General features: G+C 35.0%; 1 protein-coding gene across 1 annotated transcript in view; it reads left to right on the top strand.

Moving 5' to 3' along the window:
* The window catches only part of LOC123703726 (glypican-4), a 101,104-nt gene extending 89,911 nt beyond the window's left edge, over nt 1–11,193 (top strand). The window contains exons 5-11 of the mRNA XM_045651826.1: nt 3,008–3,164; nt 5,099–5,261; nt 5,464–6,036; nt 6,499–6,652; nt 7,234–7,406; nt 8,000–8,143; nt 8,889–11,193. Of these exons, the coding sequence (XP_045507782.1) occupies nt 3,008–3,164; nt 5,099–5,261; nt 5,464–6,036; nt 6,499–6,652; nt 7,234–7,406; nt 8,000–8,143; nt 8,889–9,235 (1,711 nt within the window). The 3' untranslated portion in view covers nt 9,236–11,193. The remainder of the gene's footprint in view (nt 1–3,007; nt 3,165–5,098; nt 5,262–5,463; nt 6,037–6,498; nt 6,653–7,233; nt 7,407–7,999; nt 8,144–8,888) is intronic.
* Nucleotides 11,194–12,549: the final 1,356 nt, after the last annotated feature.

The following is a 12,549-nucleotide window of genomic DNA, read 5'->3' as shown; positions in this document are numbered from 1 at the left end:
TTTTGTATAAGGAAGCTTTATAGCCTTATCAGCCATCTTTTCAGTCAACCAACCTTACTCCGTTAAGAGCGACTATAGTTTATCATTATTTAACATTTCCTATGTAAATCTTACATTATTATTGTGTTATTATGGACTGTGATAACTTAAAACGATTACTCCTAATTATTACGAATTAAACTATTAAATTAAATAAATGACCTATGCGCGCTGGTATGCCGCATATGCCACCGTCCGATTTGCGACATAAGTAGTTAAGTACACACCATTTGAAACTAAGCCTTTGGTTTTGTTTGATGTCGCCTCTAATACCTTTGTGCTTAGCTTTCCTATAATTAGTCATACAATAAACAACCCTATTAACTAAGCATTAAGATACATTGTGTCCTAAGCTTGCCGTCGGTGTTTATAGCGCTATAAAAGCAATAGAGCTGACGCTTTTATGTGCACACGTAAACAAAATACGATGGACACGTGATGTCATAACAAATAGCTTGCGGAACAAAATGGTATACAATTGAATTAGAACAATATAAATATTAAATTTAGCGTGTTGTTCTTATAGCGCTTTAAAATTACTATGTATTATTTAAAATAAATGTACGTATCATTGACGAGAATGACCTTTTATAGATAATGTACAATTTTGTGAACAAACTCAAAACTATTATCTAAGAAAACTTCGGAATAATAATAGAAAATTTGTATTTCTATTTCAAAAAAAAGTTTTCAACGAATGACAGTCTATTTTTCATTATCTTGCTATTTAACCAACACACTAAATTCTTATTTATGTGTTACACTACATTTACTTTTAATTAAGCATTATTTCTGTCTCTCGCTTGTTGAATAGTGGAAAAATAAATAGATTTCTGGTTCATTATAAGTATTGCATGGTCAAGTGTGTTAAAAGCACAGAATGAAGCAAATAATCTTAAGTATTCTGGGCACGATGTCGCATGCTTGCGCCAATATGCTAATAAGCCGCCGGACGATAAAGTTGCATGTGAAGCCCAAATTTTTTAGTAACTATGACCCATTTGTGGGTTAGTAATCTGTAATATTCTAAACATTAGCCGCATTTTTATTAGAAACTCCATTATGGAAAAAACACTGAAGATAATGATATTATGTTTGTAATTTTATCGCATCGTTACCTAGGAATAGGAAATAGAATTTCACTTGGGGCTGAGTTCACATTTTCTAGAATTGTCCAAGGTTTACGTCCCTATCTTAGTCCTATTTGTACTCCGATTTTAGAACTATACGTATAGGTATACTAATGTAGATAAAAAATCGTCTATTTTTTGCGAAAATTGTATGAAGTCATGCAAGAATTCTAAACAATGATATATTTGAGCTAATCATTACAACGATGTTATATTTTGACTAATAATCGTCTAATCCATGAGTAATCATATATTAATTCACCAATGACCGTATTCAACTGGAATGCGTGTAATGATATCTGACACATGATATTTACGTACAAAATATATGGGTCAAGCAGGTCGTTTATAATAATAATCGATCGTTTATCTGTGGGAGATAAATAAAAATGTTTTAAATTAATTTAATCGTCGTCTAATTTTTCCTTAGGTCTATGGTTTTTTGTATTGATTTTTTTGTGCATCAATTTTGTACTTCTTTTCTATTTTTTTTAATAGAGGACAACAAGAGTGGCATTTTTGCTTTTTTAAATACAATTTTGATAACTTTCACAGACCACAGCACAGAAGAAAGTGTATTTTAGGTAGATAATAAATCGGGTGATTCACATGAAATATACAATATATTTAGGCGTAACTTCGGCAATTTGCCCGCCGAGAGATAATTATAGGTTTACGATGTTGTTGGCACAATGCGGCCATTAATCTTACCGATACAATTTACTGGGAATTCGGTGCACTCTTTGATCGTTAATTCAATAAGATACAGTTATTTCGACGTTCGTTAAAGTTAAGTGAACTTGACAATGTTGTTAGCGACAATGTCGCAAATGTGATTTTTCGCGATTATCTTGGATTTTTTGTCAATCGGGCCTTTATTTTAATAAAATTAATTTGAATCATAGTTACCTACATTTTGGTTAAAAGGTGAAACTATCAATTGGAAGCAGACGGCCGCGGCGTCGCTCGCTTCGGTAGCAACAGTTAGTTGTGAAGATGAAAATGTAGACAGTATAAGATTTTAAATAGCTAGCACAGCTCAGCTCTATGCTTTTATGACTAGTATGTTTTTATATGTATTCACAAATAAATAAATCATTTATATTTATATGTCAACAACTCATCCATCATTACAACTTACAAGCAGTTGTGTTTATTATGTGTTTGATGAATCGACTTCATATGCTTATTAATCAATATCAAATCATTATCCAGATCAATTTTGAACCTTTTATCTATAAACCTTAGAGCTGAAATTGGCATAACAAGAGCAGATATATCGGTAAATACATTTCATAATTTTCCGATACGTCTAGCAAGGCGGTTTTGTGGTTTTCTAACAAATTGTAGCAAGTACGCCACCGCCGTAATTAACTGCCGCCCACACTTGCGGCCAGACAATACAAAAAAGTTTATTTTCTTAATGTTTGTATAGTAAAAACGGTTTCTTGGAATATACAGCGTGACTATGTACAAAGGAAGATTTTGTGCTCACAGGAGTCTGTTCAAATTATTCATTAACATTTGCGTTAATTCAGAAACATTCGAGAAAAGCGAAATCATGTTAAGGCAAAGCTCTAATTATTTAGAAAGTTACCTATTATAAAAACATGAACTAAACTGTTCCTAGTATTTACTTGTGTATTTTTTGACGAGTGTATTATAAACTTACCTTCTTTTAGAGCATGATTGGTTTGTAAGTCTTACTATCAAACTTAAAACGAAGACCAATCATTATACTTTAGGCATTTATCTAGATCAAACTTCAATTCTGAACCTATACATAATTATAGTACCCCAAACAAACAGACTACTTATGAACTTTCTACATTTTCCAGATACCTAAAATGCGTAAGCGAGCACATGAGAGACATCCAACCATTCGAGGATGTGCCCTCCAAACTTTCCGTGCAACTCCGTCGCGCCTTCGTTGCTACACGCACCTTCCATAAAGCATTGCGAGCTGGAGCAGATGTTGTCAGGAATATGGTACAGGTATGTATTAGCAAAAGTACAGTGGTGGCTCAGTCGGACTTCAAATCGATAAGTCGGGAGTTCGATACCAGGCGAGTGTGCAAAAATGCAGAAATTAAATTGATTTTTCAAAATATCTGCCCATGTTTATAAAATCAGCACTGCTTTAACGGTGAAGTAAAACATCGTGAGGTAAACAACATGTCGAAGAATCAAAAAGTTCGAAAACATGTTACATCCGCAAACCCGCACTTGGCCAGCGTGGTAGTTTATGGCCTGATCCTTAACAGGAGGCCCTTGTCCCAGCATTGATTTGTTATTTCAACATGATATTAATCTTTGCTTGGTAAATTACATTTCTTTGTACATATATGAAAGGAAACAGCCCACACCCTCGGCGCTGCAGACATATCCTACAAGGGTAAACATTATTACTATTGACCCTTGCTACTAAGCTAACAAAATGAGTTTTTAGATTGAACGTTTAAGAAGAAGATGTTGTACGATTTTTATCTTCACCATAATTTTAAAGTTGAAAGTGTTTGAATGGCCACTCATCTACTCCTTATGATACCTATAATATTTTTTTATACTCTACCTAAAAACAGATATGAATAGGTTTCGATCTTCTAAGCCCTAATATTGCGTAACCTCGCGCGGTAGGTCGTTCTCTATTTGATCATGATTTTGGCAATCAAAGACAATCATCCTAGTATTTATGGTACCATCGACATCCATATTTAGCAAACAAGGAGTCTCAGACCTCTTTGCACAGTCACATCACAGATTAAATATAATTATATATTCTGTGGTCACGTCATTACGATCTTTGGCGCCAGATGAAACATCATACATTGCAATACGTTTTATTTGAATGTTACGATGTCTGTTCTCCATTAAAATTAGGTTGGATTAGTTTATTGCTTCCTTAATTATAATAGCGTTATGGTCCTTACTGCAGTAGTTAGTTGCTCAGAGGAAATTAATAGATTGCAATTTGCACATAAAAAGGAGAAATATTGTTTCTTTTCTATAATAATTTGAAAGATATCTACTTGGTAGATTCAAAAAGGATTATCATTAAGAAAATACTATTTAATAAATGTAAAATATATGCGAATTGTATGTAGAACAGACCAAAGTTGAAGGGTCGATTCAATTAATTTTAATTATAAAATGCTTTAAGCCTCTTCGAACTCGTTACGTTAATTTCAGCGGCCTCTCAAAACGAACTAAATAATCCGTGAACGACAAATGAAGTAACCCAATTAAATCGCGTCGCACATGCCGGCAGTTCGCAGCAAAGATTCAGTTATTATTATAAGTTATTACTAATTGTTTCGGTTCAAGAGGCTGATGTCATCGTGTTGCTAACACCACTCGCTAACTGAATGTTTGTTTGATTAGTGTTAAGGTCAAGGAGAGATGATTTCACCATTCGGTACAGTTCTTGAAACAGCGCAATTTTTTCAGTGGAAAGTGAAGAAATAAATATGGCTATTTTCGATAGATGATATTTGGTTCCTGCGTCGTTAGAATTTTGTAAATATCTAGTAGAGCTATAGAGATTACCTATTGGCTCAAAACTAACTCATCATAAAAACGATTTCTTAACGTGGCTTTATTAATGCCGAGTCTGTTATAAGCCACTATCTCTCCCACTCTATCACTCCCACGTATAAAACATATTCTTCTCGCCAGCTTACAAATGTCAGGCAATTACCTGACATCCGTATTGCCACTCTGGAGCATATATAATTCATAGCAGAACTTATCTATAACTTTAGAAACATATTAAGCCGCGACCTTATTCAATGTTCTTGGTGCACCACTGTTTATCTTTTCAAATTGAAAATTCTTTCTTTTTGGAACATCTTTTTTTTTATTAAAAAATCTTTTTTAGACTGTTTATCATCTATTCTACATATCATCTTCATACAATCATCCCCTTCCAGGTGGGAGTGAGTCAAGAGTGCGTGACTGCTTGGGCTCGATTACGGTACTGCGGCACGTGTGCGGGCGACCCGACGCTCGCCTGCAGCCGCTACTGCCACAATGTGATCCGCGGCTGTTTGCCGGCTCATGCTGATCTTAGTGAACAGTGGGACGCTTATGTTGGTGAGTTTTGGAGTTTAGAGAGTAGATAGGGTAAAGCATTTGGGTGAAGGTTCTGGTGTAGGATTGAGAAGGTTAAAAAGCAGTTTACTTAACCTAGATTGATTTGTAAAAGGAGCAGGATTATCCACAGAACATATAAACATTACAACACTCTTATACAAATAATGTGAAAAATATCTTAAATAAATCTTAATTATTTCAGATGCCGTGGAAAAGGTAGCTGACCGCCTGCTCGGGCCGTTTAACATAGCCATGGTAGTCGGACCGATAGACATAAAGATATCAGAAGCCATCATGAGCTTCCAGGAGCGCAACCAGGAGATATCACAGAAAATATTTTCTGGTTGCGGCAAGCCTGTCTTGGGCGGTGGTGGTAGTTCTGGCCCGTTCTTCGCACCAGACAGGACGCGAAGATTCGCACGTTCCTTACCAGAAATGGACTGGAACAAGGCGAACGACGTAGACGATTTCGTGATAGAAACGTCGCTAGAGACAGTTGTGAATAACGACCCGTCACTGAACAGCCTCCGGACGCCAGAGGACATCAAAAGAGTGACGGAGGAGATGGAGGAACAGGCGAAGTCGAGGTCCCGGTTCCTGCAGTATATGAGGGGAGATATAACCTTGCAGCAGTATGAGGAACATGAGAGGGAGAGAGAGAAGAGAGACGCAGACCCGGAGCCGGCGGGAGAGATAGATTACAGGTCGTACGAGTTTGATGGCAAGCGCGGTTCGAAGAAGAAGAAGCCAGCTACTAAAGTCGAAGAGAGTCATGGTAAGTCATGTTTGGAATAATTCAGTCGATAGTATAGCGGCGTAAAAGTTTTTTTTTTTCATAATTTCATATCTTTATGATCTATGATTTTGGCATTCCTTATATCTCTTCACACTAATGGACATCCATCCATTCATATCTTTTAACATTTTAACGAGATCGCTTAGCTCTGCCCAATACATTCTGTACTTCTAATTTACTAATCGTGTACTTATTTTTATCACAATTATATGTTTTTGGTTACTTCTGATTCTTGCTTCAATTTTGTCACAGTTGTAATTTTTTATTTTGAAAATTTTTGTGACTTCCGATTATTTTTTGCTTGCTTTTTTTTCCCAATTATAATTTTTCGGTTTAGAACTATTTTTATTTGCTTCATATCTGTCACAATTTTAATGTATCGGTTTAAAATTTTAGAGACTTTCGACTATTTATTTTTTAACATAAATCATCATCCCCCAGGCGCAGAAGGCGGCCCGGCCCTCGAGCGTCTAGTCCGCGAGACGCGCGCCCGCGTGCGCAGCTCGCGGCGCTACTGGGCGCACCTCCCCGCGCTGCTGTGCGCTTCCGCCAGTATCACATCCGCGCCCTGCTTCAACGGGACGCACGTTGCCGCGTGAGTTGATTTCTTTTTCTTTCTCTATGGCGGCTGTAGCTGTCAGCTGTCACTTTGTTAGCTGTCAGTGTCACCTGTCAACTTGACAATGTGTTTTTTTTGCCATAACAGAGAAAAAAAAGTGTGGTTTTTTTTTGAAGTTGTTGACTGCCAGTTGATATGTTTTGCAACAGTTAGGATTATTATAGTTAGCAGCACCTTATGCTTAAACAGAATGTACGGTGCAACCGTACAAAGCGCATCATCATCATTTTTGTATGTCACAGTATTTTCATTTTCATATAGCATTAGTTCACGTCGCGAGCCGCGTACGTGTGTAACTCTTAGCATAACAGCATAGCAATAAAACATATTATATTTAGTAGCCTAGTTTTAATTCTTATCAGCAGCAGTATCCCCAGGTGTACGAACCGTACACAGAACGTATGTCATAGCGTGAGTAGTTGTCACTTCGACATTTTTTAGGAAATCAATTGCACCGAAAAATGTATTAATTGAATACCCCCCAACTTTATACACCTTTGTCACGAATAAACCCCTTATATAATAAATATATCTAAATAACTATTTATTATCTACAGATACACAGCAATAGCAGCAGGCGACGGGAGCACAGCACTAGCGTCAAACCCGGAAGTGCGCGGAACTCCACCGCCCTCTAGCGTCGCTAGAACACAACTGGACTCGCTGAAAACGCTCACAGCAAGGTTGAAGGATGCGTATAATGGAGTGGAGGTGCAGTGGAAGGATTCGGGTAAGTTTTTATTTGTTCTAGAAGAAGTTTCACTTCTGATAGCTGTGATCGGTTCGCATGCACGAAATAACTAGACTCGCAATCTCGCTAAAAAATCTGTGTCCGAAGCAATACTCTGCCTATGCGTATTTGGCAGAGTTTTTCTTAATGAATATTTTATACAAATCTGAACGGATATTTTTTGCGACTATTAATAGACGATTTTCGTCTCGTTAATCTCACAAAATTAAATGTTTGAATCGTTTTTACATACATCTAAGTAGGTTTTTGAATGACTGAAAAAAATAAATCTACGCTTTAGATTTGCGAAATAAATTATTCAGAAACCGTGAAATCTTAATATATATAAATCTCGTGTCACAATGTTTGTCCTCAATGGACTCCACAACCACTTAACCGATTATAATAAAATTCGCACACCATATGCAGTTCGATCCAACTTGAGAGATAGGATAGGTTTTATCACGGAAATCCCTCGGGAACGGGAACTATGCGGGTTTTTCTTTGAAAACGCGGGCGAAGCCGCGGGCGGAAAGCTAGTATTATATAAAGCTATGTACACAAATAATAAAATCTCAATATTCTATCCCCAGCTGAAGATCTGCAAGCGGCTGAAACTAATCTAGACTTATTCGAGAGTGCTGGCTCAGGGTCTGGCTCCGGAGACCACATCGATGATAATGATGATCTGCCTGATGATGACGAGGATCGGGATGCTGGCAATGACTATCCTGAAGGTGGGTTTATTTTGAAATTAATATTGGTATGGTATATGGTTTGAGTGGAATTTTGTCGAAATGTGGGGCCTTTGGAAAGGTCAGATTGTAGATTTTAATTAAACTGTACATTTGAATGATGAACTATAATGTTTTGGTAGTGCTCTAATCTATACATATAATAAATCTGTAGAAGGGTCAATTCTGTACATTGAAAATATTGAAAAAATAAATAGCAGGGGGTGTTACTGGGTCGATACCAAACCCAAATATGTGTTTAAAAAAATTTTTGTCTGTCTGTCTGTCTGTATGTGAAGACATCACGTGAAAACTACCGGTTCGATTTCGATGAAACTTGGTATAATTATACCTTATTATCCTGGGCGTAAAATAGGATACTTTTTATCCTGGAAAAATACGTAGAAAAAAAATTCTTAATTTTTCAGTTTTATCCATAGACGTTGTTCTGTATAACCGCGAACACACGTTGCGTATTATTATAGGCCTAGCCGTATTTGGGTCCAATAGATATTTATAAGATGTCATTGTCAGAGTTTCTCAAAATGGAGAAATGAACCATCCACGCGAAGACCGACATCCGCGCGGACGGAATCGCGGGCAGAAGCTAGTATTTAAAAAACTTTTTTTTTCGAATTTTAACATAAATAAGGAGTGAATGGATTTACAACAATGGTTACCATATAGTTACCATGGTCTTAGAATTTAGAATAACCATATATAGACCTAACTATTTTCTACTTTCCAGGTTCCGGTGACCACCAAACGGACACAGAGACAACAGACATCGACACGCACAGCCAGACACCGATATCAGAAGTGCCCAACATCATTGACTCACCGGCCATCAACAACGGCCAACCCCGGCTTCGTACCGATCTCACCGGCCCTGATGACGTCACAGGCACCGGTATTGGCACCGATATCGATATCGACACCAATACCGATACCGATATCAGTAAGGAAAGGACACCGGTGCGCGAACAACCGGTCGCTTCAGCCGCAGACAGGCCGTCGCTACAAAACGCTCTCTTCTCATACGCTTTGCCCGTGGTGTGCGCGTGGTTCGGTACAATCGTTACCGACTTGTTTTAAACTCCACTAGGCGATGACATTTAACGGGCAACGCATAATAAATCTCACTGGCTTTTATTATATACTGAACTTTTCAACAGCATCTTGACTTCTGGTTCAGTGTTATAATCTCAATCAGTGTTGCACAATAAATGAACCCAAAAATGTCGTCGCCAATGCAGCCTAGTCAGTGCGAGCGACGGTTTTGAAGCGGTCATGTTACACGCACGATCCTGTGATAAATTGAGGACGGAATATTGTGGCAAGTTTTGACCTGTCAGTGTCAGAGGACAGATAATAAAAGTGACGTTTAAATACAGATTATAAATTGGTGGTTCGTATCTCACGGTCGGATATCAAGTGATCGACAATAACGGAAATAACTATCCCAATGAATTTAGGTCGTAATCGAAAAATGTTTAGAGAAATATCAGCCAAATTGTGTATTTATTTAATGATCTTGTAAATATTAACGTGTAAATTATGATCGATTTAGATAGCGAATGTTTTTATTTTCACGTACTATGTTTGTATGTAATGGTCTTTTGAGCCGATTTGCTTCGCGTTCGGAAAGATTAAGGAAACGATATTTAAAATTAAAAAAAAATTGTCTATGATGAAGGATGTAGGAATAGTGTAAATGTACATAAAAATGGCGCGAAGCATCGGCGATATGAAATGTTATAAAATGTAAATAAAATTTAGTCGTTAAACTAAGCATAAGTTGAGACTGATTCGCTTTGCTTTATTATGTTTCATTTAATGCAATGGCAAGCTTATTTTATAATACTTTAATATGAAATTTTCTTATTTTTTGTGACCGCATTTTCTTATTCCTACTAAGTAAACGACTCGTGTCATAATTTGTTTAATTTTTAATTTTATATACAATTATTAAAATGCAGTTTTACATTATAATTTCAATGTAAATATTTTTTTTTATATTTCCAATGCATTATATTTTTATTTCTTCTTATTCAATTTAGTCTTGGTAGCTGTTAATTATTATATTTTAGGAATTTTATATTTAAAATCAATCATTTAGTCATTTTTACGCACAACATTGAAATTAATTAACATGTACTTCAATATAAATGCTAAATTAACTGCCTACTTATTTTTTATTTTAGACTTTTTGTCACCATAACGCAAATTTTTAATACGTGCAAGTTGCGGGACCAAAACTAAACCCTTAATAATTGTATTGTGCCATCTACTTTTAACTAAATAGTAAATTTCTTCGCAATGTATCTTGCACAGATTAATATTTTTATCACCATGACATCTCATAGAATATAGATTTATATACTGGCAAGTTTAACTCATGAACTTTGTTTCTTGTAATATTAAAGCAAAAAATGTTTAAAATTTTATTTTATTTGTGTATTTATTTACCTAATGTTTTTAATGCATTTTTTTCAACTGGTAATTACGATTTACGTGACATTTGTATATTATAAACATTTAAAAATGTAATTTTTGTCTGTTCTATGTTAGAGATAGCTTTTTTACAGTTCGCTTATATATAATAACAGGGTAACATGTTATATAGATTTACTGCGAGTTGATTTATGATTCAGTTTTAATCTGTTCATTATTTAACCAGAAAATGTTTAACATTTACCGATATACGTTCAAATCATCTATTTTACTTTTATATAAGTTTCATCATTTTTATGTAACTAAGAATGCTCATTGTAAGAAAACTGAATACCAGTGATACCAAGTTAAATTACTCAGTCATGACTCTAATTATTTTACTATAATATACGTAATTTGGATAATTATTAATACATCCCTTGTATTATGAATCAATCTAGCAGTCACACTTCGTTGAGAACGATGTATTGTCAAGAAATGTTGCCTGTTTAAAAATATCTCGATTATTAAGTGTGACATTAAATACGAATAGGTATCGAAATTTTTATAAAAATATATTACTGCATAAGTAATGTGTAAATAAAATGGTAACATGTGTATGGTGTTGTTTTTTTTAACATTCCCCTTCATATTTTGTTGTAACTTGTCAAACTCACGAGTATTGGTTTTTTTAATATACATACTGAATTACTCAATTGCTATTGTTCGATATTCTCCGTGGCTTCGCTCGCGTGGCCAAAGAAAATTAAATGTCATATAAATGTCCCATCTTTTTAATTTTAATAGTTATAACTCCATTTATAAATTTAGGAGGGATTGTACAATAAACAATTTATAAATGAACTTTCCCATGGGAATTGGGATTCGATGTTTTACTGCAGTAAAAGTAGCTCTTAACTCTGTCTAGCTTCCAAGCTGTCTCTAGACATAAAATTATATCTCCGTTGTGAGGCGAAAGAAATACAAAAAAAAAACGCACTTTCGCGTTTATAATATTAGTTTAAATAAGTACTTTCAATATTAATACAATTTAAGAAAAATAAAAAAATACATGAACATTTAATAGATACTTAACTACATAGTTACAAACTATATTATGCTGAATTTGATATTTTTGATTTTATGGCATTCAAATGCTACATGCTGCTTGCATCTTCGGTTTAAAGAACTTTAATAATCTCATAAACAAGAACAATACAATATGATCTTTTACAAATATGAGAAATAACAATTTTGCAGTTAGTATAACACAATCAGCTATCGAAATTAGTTAAATATGTCTTTAATTTATTTTTAAAAATATTAATTGATGAGGATTCTTTAATTGCTTTAGGCAAGCTATTGTACAATTGTGCTCCCTCAAATCTTAAGTTTCTCTTACCGTATAAAGTTCTTATAAATGGTAATTCAAGGTTATCACTCTTTCGTGTGTGGTATTTGTGGGATTTTTTGTTTAGTGTTATTTGTGTTTTTATATTATTAGATAGAATATTTTTAATCAGTATGCAAGTGTGATATTTATATAATTTATTTAAATCAAACAATTTGGTACGGAAGTATAGATCCTTAGTTGGCGTTAAAAAATTAAAGTTAAAAAGGATTTTTACTAGTTTGTTTTGCGTAATTTGTAGTTTTTTTTTTAATTAGTAGGCGCCGATTGCCCCCAAACTGGGATAAGATAATCTAGATGTGGTTTAACAAGCGTGTTATAGGGTTGATGTACCACTAGTTGACCATTTAAGCGGTTTTATCTTTAGCTATATATAAAAAACGGGTTATTTGTTTTACGTTCAATGTTATTTTTGGGACACAGATAATTGAATAGTCACTGCAACTATTGTTCTTAGTATCAATTTGATAACCTTTAAAGGTTTTATGAAAACTACTCTGAAAGTTACTTCTGCCAATCTTCTGCCAAGTACCAATACCTGACCACTGATCACCAATATCTGACC

This window comes from Colias croceus, chromosome 2 (genome assembly GCF_905220415.1).
Source record: "Colias croceus chromosome 2, ilColCroc2.1".
In the NCBI taxonomy this organism is placed as follows: domain Eukaryota; kingdom Metazoa; phylum Arthropoda; class Insecta; order Lepidoptera; family Pieridae; genus Colias; species Colias croceus.
Note: the sequence above shows the minus strand (reverse complement) of the source record. Positions and strands in the feature narration are given on the sequence as shown.